The 17,831-nt window shown below is 36.2% G+C and overlaps 1 protein-coding gene and 1 long non-coding RNA gene across 5 annotated transcripts; one reads left to right on the forward strand and one right to left on the reverse strand.

The window, feature by feature from the left end:
- Nucleotides 1-7,888: 7,888 nt before the first annotated feature.
- LOC127856075 (uncharacterized) lies at nucleotides 7,889-14,144 on the reverse strand. 4 transcript variants are annotated; one of them, XR_008037841.1, is made up of 4 exons: nucleotides 13,677-14,144; nucleotides 12,843-12,954; nucleotides 10,098-10,178; nucleotides 7,889-8,540 (listed from the first exon to the last, which is right to left on the reverse strand). It is a non-coding gene; the product is annotated as an uncharacterized LOC127856075 (long non-coding RNA). The 4 variants fall into 4 exon arrangements; XR_008037842.1 differs by lacking the exon at nucleotides 13,677-14,144 and adding an exon at nucleotides 13,551-13,659; XR_008037843.1 differs by lacking the exon at nucleotides 13,677-14,144 and adding an exon at nucleotides 13,540-13,630.
- Nucleotides 14,145-14,155: 11 nt separating this feature from the next.
- LOC127854683 (uncharacterized) lies at nucleotides 14,156-17,599 on the forward strand. The gene is made up of 4 exons (XM_052389743.1): nucleotides 14,156-14,322; nucleotides 14,667-15,253; nucleotides 15,860-15,983; nucleotides 17,585-17,599. The coding sequence occupies exons 1-4, from the start codon at nucleotides 14,308-14,310 to the stop codon at nucleotides 17,597-17,599; spliced, it is 741 nt and encodes a 246-aa protein (XP_052245703.1). The 5' UTR covers nucleotides 14,156-14,307.
- Nucleotides 17,600-17,831: the final 232 nt, after the last annotated feature.

A 17,831-nucleotide genomic window follows, 5' to 3' on the forward strand; every position in this document is an offset into this window, starting at 1 on the left:
AGAAGGTAAACCATAATCCACTGATTTACCTTCAGATAAACGTTCTTTAACCGGGGAAAAGGATAGAAAATAAATCCCTTTATAATTTTATTATAACTTTTCGTATTAGTTTGTTATAAAAACGGCAAGAAACAATTAACAGTATTATTTACAAAAATAAAGACTATTTTATAGAAATACATGCGTACCCTTTAGTATAATAACGCCATTTGCTTTATGTATCCACTCAGTACGTAGTGCTTCGTGTATTGGATAGTTTCTCTTCAGTAATATTTTAAAGTTTGTCTAGCGTTTAAAAAAATAAATACTACCCCCTAAATAATACATTATTTTTCAGCAATACACGTTAATCTTTGCGTACCCATGTCCTTACCTTTATGTAACCGCTTGCTATTTGCAACTTCTTCAAACGGTCAAACATGGCATCCTTTAAATAGTATAGATCACACACACCAGTGTTTGGTCCACTGCCTGAATACTCAACAAACCGGCATCCCTCGTTGCACAACGACAAACACGCTATACGAGTCACCAAAGATTTGGTTATTTTGTTCTCATATGTTACTTCAAGCGGTGAAGAAATCTTAAACTTTGCTACATTTGTTGAACAAGCACCTCTGGCAATGAGAAGAACTAGAACGGCCACTTTTACAAGTTTTTCGCCCATCTTGATTGTGTTCTCTGCCATCACGGGATCGTACAAACCGACACTCAACAATAATATGCAAGTTTTTCAACCACTCTCTATATCAACGGCAAACCTGTGCGAGTCTAGGAATTCACTGGGGATGACCTGAGGATACTAGCATGGAACGTTAATGGTTTAACTCGAAATAAACGAGACAATACTGACTTTGTAAATATTTTATCAAACCACGACATTATTTTTCTATACGAAACATGGGCTTGTAGTGACAGTAATGCTGAACTTTCCAGTAATGTTGAACTTTCCGGCTAAACCGTGCATAATTTATATAGAAAATTCCAGCATCGGGGACTGGTGACGACATCTTAAACTTTGCTACATTTTTAAACAAGCACCTATGGAAATGAGAAGAACTAGAACGGTCACTTTAATAAGTTTTCCACCCATCTTGATGGTGTTCTGTGTCATTACGGGATCGTACAAACCGACACTCAACAATCATTTGCAAGTGTTCAACCATGGTTTATATAGTACAATTAGTATTGATTGAAATTTTGCTTTAACACCGTCGAGCAGAAAATTAAATTCATCACTATTCGTCAACAAGAGGGCCTGAAAGGTCCAAAGTCGCTCACCTGAGATACAAATGAACTGACCTGTTCTTTGAAGCCCAAGATGTCATAGAACAAATGCTTTGACCAATTTTCATGAAGAGTGAACAATAAATGTAACTTTAAGAGCGCTTAAAAGGTTTTACTAAAGCCAAATAAGGAAAAAATGCCCCGCCCCCTGGCGGCCATGTTTTTTTACAGTCCGGAACCATTTTCGAACTCATCCAATATATCATCAGAACAAATAATCTGATAAATTAAGAAGATTGGACTATAAATGTGGCCCCCAGAGTGTCAACAAGGAATTACTATAGCCATATAAGGAAAAATGCCCCGCCCCATGGCGGCCATGTTTTTCAACCAACCTAAACCATTTTCTAACTCGTCCAGGAAATCATTGGGACAATTCTTTTGACCAAGTTTCATGAAGATCGGACAATAAATGTGGCCTTTATAGTGTTAGCAAGGTTTTACTTTAGCCATATATATCGCCATATAAGGAAAAATGCCCCGCCCCCTAGCGGCCACATTTTTCAAGCAACCGGAATCATTTTCAAATCGACCAAGATATCATTCGGACAAATCTTCTGACCTAGTTTCATGATGATCGAACAATAAATGTGGCCTCTAGAGTGTTAACAAGGTTTTACTATAGCCACACAAGGAAAAATGCCCCACCCCTGGCGGCTTTGTTGTTCAACCAACCGGAACCATTTTTGAACTCGTCCAAGAGATCATTGGCAAAAATCTTCTGACTAAATTTCTTGAAGATCGGACAATACATGTGGCCAATAGCGTTTGAACAAGGTTTTACAATAGCCATATAAGGGAAAATGCCTCGCCTCCTGGTGGCCATGTTTTTCAACCAACCCATTTCAATCTCGTCCAAGATATCAGTGGGACAAATCTTCTGACCAATTTTTATGAAGATCGGTCAATTCATGTGGCATCTTGAGTTTGAACAAGGTTGTACTATAGCCATATATATAAATATATATAAATAAATATATATATATATATATATATATATATATATATATATATATATATATCGACTTTAAGGAAAAATGGCCCGCCTCCTGGCGGTCATGTTTTTCAACCAACAGAAACCCATTTCAAACTTGTACAAGATATCATAAAAACAAATCTTCTGACCAAATTGCATGAAGATTTGACAATAAATGTGGCCTCTAGAGTTTAACAAGGCAAATGTTAACGCCGCACTCCGTACGACGCACTCCGGACAAAAGGCGATCTCTAAAGCTCACCATGAATCAATAGAATCGTAGTGATATATTTAAGCCAATATCCTATGTTTCAAATCGATTTAATTGGAATAGCATGCCTTACTCATTCAATTATTCAATAACAGTTCACGCTCCTGAATTAATGCACGAATGCATGCATAGAATAGAAGAAGAAAAGGCCGGCGTTTCATACACTGGTCTTATTTTAATCTAATGAGGTAAATCTGAAATTATACAGAACTTAACATATAAAAACACGCTCAATGAAAACTGAGCGTTTGAGATCTATATGGGCCTCACACTTGTATGGTCGAAAAGAGGTCCCGTTCAGCTTAGGAAAACAGAAAATCTTTTCTTCGGTGAGTACATTTAGGTCGTCGTACCCACACATATACAACGAGGCATCAGTCCCGGCTTAAATGTGCAGACTTGAAATAATCTTATAGTACAGAAAAGCAATATACTATTAAGAAAGTCTTATACTGTCAGACAGTGTAAGTTTCTGCTTATTCAGTCAATATGAGGCACTATTTTTCTTATTCTAACCAATTCACAAAAACGTATCCGTATGCATTTCATTCAAATAAAGAACAATAAAAAAATACTCCTTGCTTTTGAAAATATGAAAATGTGCATGTTCCTTCATTAATAATCAACCTTCAAAATAATAAAACTTGTGTGACGCTTTCCATCGATAATAGCAAAATCATGTATTTCCGACACGCTACTAATTAAAAAGACGGCCTGATTTAGTGGTAGAGCGTAAGTTGTGCTTCCAGAGGTCCCGGGATCTAACCCGAGCCAATGTACATGTTGTTGTTGTTTTTTCGTTGTGATAACTTTATAAAACTATTCCAAATATAACAGTTTTGTATGTAAATTCATGTTATATTCATGCTATAAAAGAAAGTGATATTTTCTCATAAATATAGGAAATCAACGCGTAAAAGGCACTTCAGTTGTTCGTTCTTTAAATGTTTTTAATATTAAAGTCACAGGACATTAAGTTCGACTTTTTAACATAGGCCAACTGAACGGCCACGGAAAATGCTAACACCACTGTAATTTACTTTTAGCTGTATACAGCGTACAGATTTTGCCAAAAACGTCAACGAGGAAAATGACATTGACTTACAATCTCACGTGATTTTAAAGGGTTCACACAAACGCCACCTATGATTCGGAACACAAATATCTTCCGCGAAAATTAAGCATTGAATTACTGTACAAATCTCGGGTTGCTATGTAAATTGCGGGTTGCTAATGTAAAATCGCGCGGAAGATTCATTACTCCGCGCGATTTTCAATAGCATTGAATTACTGCACAAAATTTGGGTTGCTATGTGGTTACGCGATAAAATTTGATTGGTTCCGACACCTAGAAAGAACCAATCAAAACTCGCGTCTTATCCAGCATTCATGCAGTCATAATGATGACGGTTGTTTCACATTAACACAAAACCTTTTAAGGGCGAAAGAGTGATCAATTTTGATGACATTAGCGATGAGGTTAGTATTTAACATACATGAATTATGAATTTTAATGAAATTAAAACAGCTCAAGAGTATCGAGTGTTGTTTTCACGGTTTGTTTATATGCAAACGTCTCTGTTAAAACATAAACACCCGCAAAAACACGTCATAATCATATGTCGTCAAATAATGAAATATAGTGTTTGTGTGTAAGAAACATCTTCCCTTAAGCTCAGTTAGTAGAGAGCCAAGTTATTGTTATGGCAGTCGTATGCTCTAGTCCAGCACCGTATACATCTTCAATTAAAAAGATCAAGAACAAGGCTTTACAGGCAATTCATCCCAAAGGCAACTCGTACCTTGGTCAACTCGTACCCATTTTTAGCTCGGCGTTTTCGGAGAAAACCCGAGGTATTGTCATAGCCAGCTCGTCGTCCGCCGTAGGCGTCGTGCTAAAACCTTAGCATTGGCTCTAAAATCAAAGTGCTCCACCTACAACTTTGAAATTTCATATGTAGATGCACCTTGATGAGTTCTACACGCCACACCCATTTTTGGGTCACTAGGTCAAAGTCACTGTGACCTCTAATATAAAACTTTAACATAGGCTCTAAAATCAAAGTGCTTCCACCTACAACTTTGAAACTTCATATGTAGATGCACCTTGATGAGTTCTACACGCCACACCCATTTTTGGGTCATTAGGTCAAAGGCCAAGGTCACTGTGACCTCTACTATAAAACTTTAACATTGGCTCTAAAATAAAGTGCTTCCACCTACAACTTTGAAACTTCATATGTAGATGCATGTTGATTTGTTCTACACGCCACACCCATTTTGGGGTCACTAGGTCAAGGTCATTGTGACCTCTAAAAAAAAAAAATCTGACAAGCACCTGTAGCAGAGCGTGGCACCCGTTATGCGGTGCTCTTGTTGTCAACTCGTACCTCATTCAAACTATTCAACTTGTTTCATTTGTCTTATTTTGTCACAATTGTAAAATTCTTGAAAGACATCAACCACAAGTGTCAATTTTCATCAACACTTTCGCTGCTTATACATATCTGCAACAGACAACTTGCGTGAGCAATGCTTAGATAATTTAAGTGGAAACATCAAGAGGAAAATAAAAATTGTCTCTATGAGTTTGACTTATAAGCTAACCATCCTACACCTATTTCTGTATATCGGGTACGGGTTTAGTTTGGGTAGGTACAAGTTGACTAAAAAACAGGTACGAGTTGACCACAATGGGTAGGTGTTTACCACGGAACAATTTGACCCCATGCAGAACAAGATTATTGATTATTATATTTAACTGTCACACAAATCTGAAAGATAACACAATGTATTACAAACACAATGACTGTCAAGACATTCTAAACTCTTACAGTTAACATATAACAGGTGTACACATCTGATATACTGACGAAATTAAATAACTCAAGATTCACACCAGATACGACACAGTTTCAAAACTCGACATTTTGTCTGCATGCCACGCCAATTTAGTCCAAAAAATTTGATTTAACCAGTGAATTCTGAGCTATATATTTTAAAGCAGAATGCACATTATGTCTAAAAAGTGTTTTTCGGCTAATTTCTGGTATGAACTATCTTCACACATAGCATCTGGTAAACCTTCAGATAGCAATAGCAGAATGCTAATAATGAGTATAATGTTCTGTATTGTGGAAGAAATACATGTAGTAAAATAATATGATAGTATGAAACATGGTTTTTGTATTTTATAGCTGTAGCAGTGTTCCCAACTTGAACATCATCTTCTGTGTACATATCTGAGGCAGAGCCAGCTTGCCCATCTGACCTCTGTTGTGGACAACCGAGTAAGAGCCAGCTTGCATGTCATCTGTTGTGGACATCCGTGTTAGAGCCAGCTTGCACGTCCTCTATTGTGGACATCAGTGCTAGTGCTAGCTTGCATGTCATCTGTTGTGAACATCCGTGTAAGAGCCAGCTTGCACGTCATCTCTTTTGGACATCAGTGTTAGAGCCAGCTTACACATCCTCTGTTGTGGACATCCGTGTAAGTGCTAGCTTGCACGTAATCTGTTGTGGACATCTGTGTTAGAGCCAGCTTGCACGTCATATGTTTAGGACATCAGTCAGAGATAGCTTGCATGTTATATACTTGTGGACATTAGTCAGAGCCAGCAAGGACAATCTCTGTTGTGGATATCTGTCTTAGAGCTTGCACGTCATCGGTTGTTCACATCCTTGTAATAACCAGCTTGCACATCAACTGATGTGGAAATCTGTGTCAGAGCCAGCTTGCACATCATCTGTTGTGGACATCTCTTTATGATTCTACTCTTTGCTTAGATTGACACTGTGACTTTAGTGTAATATGTTACAACCTTAAGCTATTCCTATTGTTGAATAAAAATATTGTGTCATTAAAATATATTTTGTTGGATAATTTGTATGTTGAGTTGTATTGTTTGGTCATTGCAAAGTATCAAGTTATTTTAAGACAAGAAAAAGCTCATCTTTCATCATGTATTTATATTAAAATTCTTGAATGTTAGTGAAGGTACAGTTCATATAATTAAAAGCAATTTTAATATGATTGCTTGTGTTTTATTGCACAGTGAATGCCATCTTGTCTTTATGCTGACATATAGAACGGAAAAATAGTAAACTGTCGTTTTTATATGCAATGGGATTGTATATGAAGACTTGCATGTTCAGATGAAAAAATTGCCATAATTTTTCTCTTTATATTTTATTCCTGCTAAATGGTTGATGCAATAAAGTTAAGTCTTTAATGACTTGTGTTTCTTGTAATATTATTTGTAAGCAAATTTGGCTGTAGTATTAGATGCATGCTGTACAAGATACTGTAGATCAACATTATATTGTTTGAGTATGAATAGATAATTCAAGGTGCACAGCCATTAATTTTGCCCTCCACCATCTCCGATTTTGGTTAGACAGTTGCAAGTTACTTGCATTAGTATGAAGTCTTAAAATAACTTAAGTATAATTGCTGTTGTGTTATTATTAACCTTTTCCTGCTCTGAGGAAATTTTAAATTTTCTACATGCAAACATCATAAAACCAGAACAGCCTGCAAGTAACTCACAATCTGTTCAGGTTTTATGCTGTTTGCTGCTCATCAGTATCCATGGGTTGGAAACAAAGCCTTTAAAACTTTAATATAGTAAGAAAGGTCTTAAATTAAATTTATTCTCGAATGTGTCTTAGTGCGTTTTTGAGTGGTACAGGGTTAAATGTCTCATTTTGTTTTTGATTATCTTTGGTTTATTGAACATATATGAGCCTTGCTCTGTGAAAAAGGGGTTTAATGCATGTGCGTTTAGTATCCTCCCTGATTAGCCTGTGCGGTCTGCCCAGGCTAATCTGGAGTGCACATGCATTAAACCCCTTTTTCACAGAGCGAGGCTCATATGTATTAGACAGTGCATTCAAATAATACAATTTAAATCTGAATCTTTTATTTAGTTGCAATACTTTAAAGCTTACTATGTTTGCAGTTTTAGTGAAAACACAAACTTTTAATCAAAGAAGCATATAATGTGTATTACTCATTTAATCAACTTCCACTTTATTCCATACACGTGTTCGCTTTTTATTGCAAATTTATTAAACATAAATTGGTAACCTTGGGTATCCAAAAGGAATCCAAATTTTACTAGCCATAGACTTTCCAAAATGCAATTGTTTCTGAGAAGTATTTTTCTCTAGAAGGTGGCAAAACTCCTAAGCAATTCCTTTTTGGGCTAATGGTAGGGCTTATGCGTGTAACACCCATTGACAAATTATTAAATATACATTGAAAGGTCATTGTTCACAAAACAGATCATGATATAACATGATGCAGCATTTTGTACTATATCAAATTAAATGTTGCTGAAAACAGTAGAATATTCAAATTATGGACATTTTATTCTGTTAATAATGCTATCTTTCTAACATTACAAATCAATAAAGCATGCTTAACAATAGCAGAACTCTTTTGACTTTTAATTATCTTTTCCAGTCTTTAAATCTTTACAAAATTCATTGTCCCACTAACACCATCCTATAAAACAGGTTATGGCTTCCAATTGTTAATCAACTATAAAGCATGAACAAAGGCACAAATATCGCAGTATCTTTTGCAAATGATACAAATGTCCATGGCCTCGATACTGAACAAAAAGCAAGATTTCTTGTCAGGCGGTAAGCTGAATCCTCGAGAACATTCGAAAAATGTCCATTTAATGCGCCACTGGGCCGTTCCTATTTAAATGGGCATCATGCACAGAACTTGGCCATCCAGGTCATATGTCCAAACATTTCAAGTTACTGTCACAGACTGCTTGAAGAACTAAACTGCTGATAAACAAGGACCTATGCTCAGATGTTGAAGCAGGACATGCACTGTGGGTTCCATCAACAGTCCAATCATTCTACATCATTCATGAAATCCATAGGCAATGATCTTCAGCTCATGACGAGATTCTGGAAATCTGAAGTACTGCTCCATCATTGCTGACAAGACTCTACATGTTGAAATGACTGTGTAATGTTGAGTCCCTGAAATACAAAAGTAAAATTCATGCTAGAGTTTAGCCATATTAATTATGCTTGATTGCATTGAAAGCTTTATGCTTATTAAGACATTCTAGAGTCCGTTTTCTGGGAGTAATCAGTACTTTGTATATATGAAGATAAAGAGACCGCTAATAAACAGGGTTGAACCCAAAATGTTCCCATCACTAGGTGAACACCATATCCACTACGCCAGCCTGACAAAGTAAATGAAGTGAAGCTTCTAAGTTATGTCTCATTTGATTGTTAACAAGAGCACCGCCCTGCAGGTTCAGACCTCTCATCTATTTTTTTTAAAGTTGAAGGGACCTATCTCAATACTTCAATCACAAAGGAGGGAGAGGTGGGGTGGAGAAGGGTGTATAGTGTGGTGGTGTGGTCATTTATTACACTATCTTCCAAAAATGAAAAAATGATAAAAATAAATATTTGTGTTTTTTAGCCATGTTTAAAAAAAATGGGCAGGGGGTATAGTGTGAGGGTGTGGTCATTTATCAGATGATCTTTCAAAATGAAAAAAAAAGTACTTTTTTCTTTTTTTGGGGGGGGCGTGGGGGATGGTTTGGGTGGAGTCTATTGTGGTATGTCAGATAAGAGTTGCTTTGTAACGCTTGTAAAGAAGTTATGGAAATTTTAGCAAAATTTAATCATTTCACCTTGAGAGTCATGGTTGTTCAAAGGTCAAGGTAAAATTCAACTTGCCAGCTACAGTAACTTATGATAGCATGACAGTATTTGAAGTTTGAAAGCAATAGCCTTGATACTTGAGAAGTAAAGTAGATCAAAACACAAAATTTAACCATATATTCAAAGTTACTAAGTAAGAAAAGGACCATAATTCTGTCAAAATGACAACCAGAGTTATTCAACTTGTCCTGTACTGTCCCCTTATGATAATTTGCGAGTGTTCCCAGTATGAAAGCAATATCTATGATACTTTAGGAGTAAAGTGGACCAAAACACAAAACTTAACCAAATTTTCAATTTTCTAAGAATAAAAAGGGCACATAATACTTTCAAAATGCCAGTCAGAGTTACATAACTTTGTCTGCACAGTCCCTTTATGATAGTAAGTGTTGCAAGTATGAAAGCAATAGCTTTGATACTGTAGGAATAAAGTGGACCTAAACACAAAACTTAACCAAATTTTCAATTTTCTAAGTATAAGAAGGGCACATAATTCTGTCAAAATGCACGCCAGAGTTATCTAACTTTGCCTGCCCAGTCCCCTCATGGTAGTAAGTAAATAAGTTTTATACTTGATACTTTATGAGAAAAGTGGACCTAAACACAAAACTTAACCCGACGCCGACACCGACGCAGACGCCGACGCCAAGATGATGACAATATCTCTTTTTTTTTCAAAAAAAAAAGATGAGCTTATAAATAAAATGTAACATATTGCAAACTTGATTACACGATTTTTCATAAATACTCTTTCAGCTTTTTATTTATATATGAAGGCTAGGGTCACTTTCTGCGAGCCTTACAAAAAAACTAACTATATTTGCAATTGTCAAGACTCCTTCACATACAATTTACCTTTGCTTATTCCAATATCCTTTTGCCAACCAACATTGTGCGGTCACGTACCATACATGGTTCCACAGTTGTACAGAATTCCTACAAAATAAATGAAGTATACATTTACAATTCAAATTTCTTTTCAAAGAATGTGTAGGTAACTAAATTCCCTATACATTACTTTAATGTCATAAAATAAATTTCAAACAAGGGCTGTTTGTAAAACATGCATGCCCCCCATATGGATTGTCAATTGTTGTGGCAGCCATTGTGTGAATATGTTTTTTGGCACTGTGACCTTGACCTTTGACCTAGTGACCTGAAAGTCAATAGGGGTCATCTGCGAGTCATTATCTATGTACCTATGAAGATTCATGATCCTAGGCATAAGTTCTTGAGTTATCATCCGGAAACCATTTTACTATTTTTGGTCACCGTGACCTTGACCTTCGACTTAGTGACCTCAAAATCAATAGGGGTCATCTGCGAGTCATGATCAATGTACCTATGAAGTTTCATGATCCTAGGCATAAGCGTTCTTGAGTTATCATCGGGAAACCATTTTACTATTTAGGGTCACTGTGACCTTGACCTAGTGACCTGAAAATCAATAGGGGTCATCTTCGAGTCATGATCAATGTACCTATGAAGTTTCATGATCCTAGGCAAAATCGTTCTTGGGTTATCATCCGGAAACCATCTGGTGGACAGACATATGGACATTCGGACCGACATGTGCAAAACAATAAACCTGCTCTTCTTCGGAGGGGGGCATAAATATTTAACAGATATTTAACAAAAATTAACTTGATTCATCAAATTAATCAGTATCGAATAATAGACCAGTTTCACAATATGAACACCGATACTATTTTTAGATATCAATCATATCACCTGACGCGTTGAATTGCAGAACAAGGCTGCCATGGAACTGCATTTTCTTTTGCTATGCAAATTGCGTTGAATATCAAGATCATAATGCGCACTTGACACTGGTTACAATTAAGTCAAACATATGAATACAGACAACCATCACATGTCATGCTGTGTTAAGTAAAAAAATTGATAAGTAATTCAAATATAAAAGTTATAACACCTAAATAATGATTCAAGGACATAAGTTATGTACTATTAGTGTATATTAATGAATTATATTTAATCTTTATATATAACAATAGATGTGTTCATCAGAAACACAATGCCCACTACTGCGCCGCTTTTAATTATACATATATTTTTTTAACCTTTGACCTTGAAGGACGACCTTGACCTTGAACTTCCACCACTCAAAATGTGCAGCTTCATGAGATACACATGCATGCCAAATATCAAGTTGCTATCTTCAATGTTGCAAAAGTAATGGCCAACGTTAATTTTTTTTCGGACAGACGGACAGACTGACATCCTGACTGACTGACGGACAGTTCAACTGCTATATGCCACCCTTCCAGGGGCATACAATTTCCAGTTACCCATAAGCATCAGAGTAAATGTGGTCTGAAGACTAAACATCGATTATTGCACAAATCGAAGTCATAAATTAGCAGTATACAATACTAAGTATTGTAAGACTACAATTTTCAAAGGTAGGATGTGTACAATTTCATGAATTATAGAACGTGTAAGAGTTGAATCAAGCATCAGACAAAGTCCTATCAAATAGAAGAAAATGACACAAATGTTTAGCATTAAATTTTTGAAATATTAAAAATATATAGGTATAAAGCACTTTATAATTATGATAAAACTGGCTAATATGTATACAGTATTTAGTTTCTGACAATCTTTTTGGACAGATGACTTTCAATGTTGACAATATCTTTTATGTTCAGTAAAAGCAACAATTGAGTATTTGGCGTTAAATTATTCCAAGAAACGGCTACGCAATGCTACAACCATGAGACGCCATGGTCACATGGAGTTGTCATTAATTGTGTTAAATGACCAGATGACCAGATATCTACAAAATGTGGTTTATGACATCACGTTGTTATTTAGTATTTGTCTGCACAGTATCTGATCATAAAGAGGTTATGGGTTTGTGCTGAATACAGGGGAATTTAAACGCAAGATCTATCAATAAATAAAATAATTGATTAATCGCCCAAATAATGCGCAAACAAAGAGTGTCAGATAATCCAATAAGTTTAAGACTGTCAATTTACACACACTAAGAATTGAAAGCCATACTTGGAGTGTCAGAGTTTGTGCAAAAAAAAAGAATACAAACAAGAATACAAACAAGTACTTTAATCAAGAAAATGTATTTCATATATTGGCACTTAAAATGGAAAGTATACATTAAGTAATTAATGGCTATTTCTGACGAAGTCAACTTGTGTTGGCAATATCATTAAGTAGATCTAGCTGAATGATCAAAAGCAGAGCGATATTGCGATGCACTATTAGAAATCTCTACACGTTCAGCCTCATTCTGGAATTCTGCAATCATTTGACTACCTGCTATATTGGCTTATTGTGAAAAGGGTCTATTCACTTATAAATACTTTAAAGAAGTAGATTTTCCATCACTCTACAGCTGTTGGGCTTTCTTAAAGGAAGTTTGGGAGTAAAATAAATCTACTCCAAGTTTTTATCACAAAAAACTTCCAACGAGTGGAGAATTAGCCGCATTTAGTGGATGATTTAGAAACATGATTAATTTAAATTAGATGTACATGTAAAAGCTATTGAAAAGTTAAGTTATCCAGTTATTCTTGCTGCAATGTGGATAAGAATAATACAAACCAATAGCTGACAAACCTGATATCAGTGATATGTTGACCTTTGAAGTCGAAATTGAGACCTGAAATCTGTCTGTATAGAGAGGCACAATTTGTTTGGCATATCTTCAACCATTACTGGCAACACACACCTACAAAATTTATATATAAATTATATTAAAACATAAATTTATTAATAATTTTATTTATTAATTTATGACGAAATGTTTAAATCTAGGTCAGCTATAACGAAACTAAAAACGGATTAAAAACAATACCTTATTTTAATTAATAGCCTAAATAGGTTGAATACAAAAATAAATGTATTAATATATTGACGTTCAACTGAACGAATACAAGACACAAGTACATTACATTACAATAAGTTATTATTTCAGTCGCATTCGGAGAAAACTGGGCTTAGTGCATGTGCGTAAAGTGTCATCCCAGATTAGCGTAAGCCTGTGCAGTCCGCACAGGCTAATCAGGGACGACACTTTCCGCATAAACTTCATTTTCGGTAAGGAGGGACTTCCTTGAAATTAAAAATACCATAAAAGCGGAAAGTGTAATCCCTGATTAGCATGTGCGGACTGCACAGGCTAATCTGCGATGACACTTTACGCACATGCATTAAGCCCAGTTTTCTCAGAACGCGGCTCATTTAATTAACAATTGTCAACATTATGCATATTATCGGATAGTTTTACACAATATTAAAAAAGTACAAATACAACCCTGGTAATACATGTAAATGATCGTATGCAATACAGTTATTGATCCCAATCTGATCTATTTCCGAATTATCTGCGAATCCATCGAGTAGAAACAATAACCATCAATTCGCTCCGCCATCTTGAAACGTTATACTTACTGAACGCACTGATTGTGTTGCATTTGTTACAAAGTATCTGATTGGTTATTTCTAAGTATCGGATCCAATCAAATTTTTCGGGTAACTAGGGATTCTAACACCTAACAACCCGAGATTTGTACAGTAATTCAATGCTTAATTTTCGCGGACGATATTTGTGTTCCGCGCTTTTTGGATCTGGTATTTACTGGATTTTCTCTCTTTAATAGACTTCTTAAAATAGCATTCTACAATCTCCGCGCGATTTTAAACACTACTATTTGTACAGAGTAGATAAATAACGTTCCGCGCGATTAATTGAGCCCGCTTTTTCTACAGGGTTGAAAAATAATTGCTCCGACGGAAAATATATGAAAGTTCCGCGCTTTTTAGATTTCGATTTGTATGTAGTGTTTTATGGCCATGCTGGCATTGGTTTTTCGCGGAAAGTGAAAGTTCCGCGAAAAATGACAATCCCGATATTTACTATATAAGTAGCCTCTATACTGGTAGCTTCGGACAGTCCGGTAGGTTCGGACGTTTTAAAAATGACGTAAAATCGAAGGTATAAACGCGACGTCGCGAGCCAATCTTCTGACAATATTTTGACAAGAAGACACACTGTCGTATTCCAGTAAGAAAAATCAGCAAAATGCGCCATAAACAGGTAAGAATTAAACAGTTTGTGTAAGAAAAACATAAAACGAACCTATTTATCAACGGTCTCCATGGCGAAACTCACAAATTTATCAAGAAATCAACAAAAATCGTCTGTCTTATATCCGACAGGGAATTCAGCAAAGGGAGACAATCATAATATTATGATTATACGTCACAACCAATAGGCGCTTTAAATAAATAGAGGCCCCGTATGGGGAAGTTTTATGCGTGTAAATTTTATGTTGCAAATAACGTCATCTGGTTTTCAATTAGCGGTCAATTAGTATAGTAGTAAAGTTTGATATCATATTTTAATGGATATCTTGTACTATGTATTACCCTTTCTTTTAGCCGAAAGCATCGAAATATCATGGTAAATACAGGGGATACAGAAAAGAGGCACTTGTTCTGGCTGTCGAAGCTGTCCAAAAGGGATTGTCGGTGCGGAGAGCCGCAGCACAATTTTGTGTGCCACGGGCCACCCTTGCTGATAGAGTATCGGGACGGATAAGTGGTACAGTAACCAAGGAGACACTCTTTAACCAAGAGGAGGAATTGAGGTTAGTGGAGTATTTAGAGTCACTGGCACAGCTCGGATATGGGGCCACTAGAAGTCGACTCAAAGATTTGGCTGGGGATTTAGCCTTTAGCCTTGGTAAACGGGGAAAGAATAAGCCTTTAAGCAACGACTGGGTCTCGGGATTTTTACAGAGATGGAAAACACGCCTGTCATCTGTTCGCCCAAGTGCATTGGAATCTTACCGTGCGAAGTATGCAACTCCGGAATCGGTGGATCATTATTTCAAAAATCTTGAAGAAACATTAAAAAAGTATGACTTATTAAACAAGCCAGAGTGCATTTACAATTTAGATGAGACCGGTATCCAGCCAGAACATCGCCCCCTTAACATTATTGCCCCCACCTGTGAAAAGGCGCAGTAAGTTACATCCCCGAGATCAACAACAACTACCGTAATTGGGTGCGCAAATGCTATGGGCAATCACGTTCCACCTTTCTTTGTTTTTAAAGGGAAACGGGAGAATCCCGAGCTTATGAAAGGTAGCTCTCCGGGTTCAAGATTTTGTATGTCCGACTCTGGGTGGTCAAACAGTAACGTTTTAAAAATTTATCTTGAGCAGCATTTCATTCCGAACGTCCGACGTGGAGAGAATGACAAGCAACCGATATTGCTTCTTTTTGATGGGCATAGTTCTCACACATCCACTGATCTTATTGAATGGGCCATTTCAAAAAATATTATCTTATTTGTATTACCTGCTCATACATCACACATATTGCAGCCATTGGACGTAGCTATTTTTGGCCCCTTTAAAGGTCATTATTACAGGGAATGCGCTGCATTTATGCATAGGCATATGGGTAGATCAGTCACCAAATACGACATGGCAGAAATTGCGTGCACGGCATATTTGCATGCAATGAGTCCCTTAAATATTGTATCGGCCTTTAGAAAGACGGGAATATACCCCTTTAACCAACAGGAGATTCAGGCTGAAAAATTGTTCCCATGTGAGACTTTCAGGGAAGACACGCCCTTACAGAAGGTGATTGCAATGAAAACTGGTAAAGAGGCAGTTGATAAATACTTCGAAGACAAGTACAACCGTAGAAGTTCTAGCCCTATGTCACCAAAGACAGGTGTTCAAGTATCCAAATGCACTTGCAAAAAGGCCATATTGAAACCTAAACCCAGTGGAAAACAAATAACCGAGGCCACTTTCTTGCAACAGCTGTACGAATACGAGCATGCAAAAGAAACCCGTACTGGCACAACTGCAACGAATCCGAAGAGTCCCCAACCATCGACAAGTGGAATTCACAACAACTCCATTGAAATTGCTTTAAGCGATAATGACATTTCCGATGAAGACTCTGAGGTTTGCTGTGTATGTAAGAGTTTTTACCCACCATCGGAAAAAAATCCTTATCTTAAAATTGTTAATTGGGCCTATTGCGATAAATGCAGTCATTGTGTGCATCTATCTTTTTGTCACGAGAAACGAGTCATAAGGAGAGGAGACACGTTTTCGTGTCCCCACTGTGTTTAGTTAATTAATTATTGCGTTACGTGTTCTCCCTTATCATGCTTTTCATATTGTTCTCGTCTTAACATTTATATAATCGTGCGTAGTCTTTTAAACGAGAAACATAAGTACCAATCTTAAAAACACCAAGTCGGAAGGGATGTGTGTATAGTTGTGATTGACGGCAAAACCATACACATATCCGTACTGTTATCATTTTTCAATTTTTGCTGTGTAAAATCTGAAAAGGATATTGTCGTTTCAAATTATATATATATATATATATATATATATATATATATATATATATATATATATATATATATATATATATATATATATATATATATATATATATATATAAGCAGGATAAGGGAAGTTAGATACAGTTAAAATTTATTTTACGACACGGGGTCTCGATCGAAAAGGATACTAGTCCGTTTTATCAGCTCGAATTGTAAACGTCATTTGCAATTGAGACCGTCGAAACGTTACTGACGTTATATTTATTTCTTCATGGTTATATCACAATTGTACCTATTTATTATTCGTTTGAGCCCATTTTGGCATGTTAATTGTTTTAAAATGAAGAAGACACTCTCCTTATACCGTTGCACTAAAAATCAATGTAAATCCCCCTTCGAGAGCCTCATGCAACTTCACAACATCCGGGCGTCCGAACCTACCGGTGCGCCCAAGCGGCACAGAGAGGTCAAATGGGTCATTCTCTATTTTTAGTAAGTAAATGTTTTCGGATTGTTCTGATGAAATTTCATGTTGTTGTTAGTTTGTTTACTGTTCATATTTCAATAATCCTGCACTTTTTTGCTACTTTTCGCTTAATGTCAATACGCATGCGCCAGTCGTATAATTAAAGTGTCCGAACCTACCAGTTTCCAGGCTATATGTATTTTAGCGGGGGTCCCCTTTGGCTTTCCATAGATTACAAAGATGATGCTAAGTGTAAACAAGAACTATATTTAAAAAGATATTCGATGTTTATCCTGACTTTGAAATAATTTTATAAAGTTTCATAGGTTGAAATTTCGTCTGATGATGCGTTTGGTAGTTATCACTAGAGTGACAAATTGAAACAAGTTAAATTTAAAAGCGTTTTTTGTTGCTTTAACCTTATTTAATGCGCTCAGTTGCTCTGTAACAAATCAGTCGTCACTCATTAAAGTTTCATAGGTTGAACATTCGTCTAATGATGCGTTTGGTAGGTATCCCTGGAGTGACAAATCGAAACATGTAACATTTATCAGCGTTTTTTTCCTCTTTACTCTTTTTTAACGCTCAGATAACATCATGCTCTGTAATGAAGCAGTCGCCATTCATTAAAGTTTCATATGTTGAAATTTCGTCTTTTGATGCTTTTGGTAAGTATCACTGGAGTGACAAATTGAAACAAGTAACATTTATTAACGTTTGTTTTTCTTTAACCTTATTTAAAGCTCAGTTGCACTGCAA

Source organism: Dreissena polymorpha, chromosome 13, assembly GCF_020536995.1.
Source record: "Dreissena polymorpha isolate Duluth1 chromosome 13, UMN_Dpol_1.0, whole genome shotgun sequence".
Lineage (NCBI taxonomy): Eukaryota > Metazoa > Mollusca > Bivalvia > Myida > Dreissenidae > Dreissena > Dreissena polymorpha.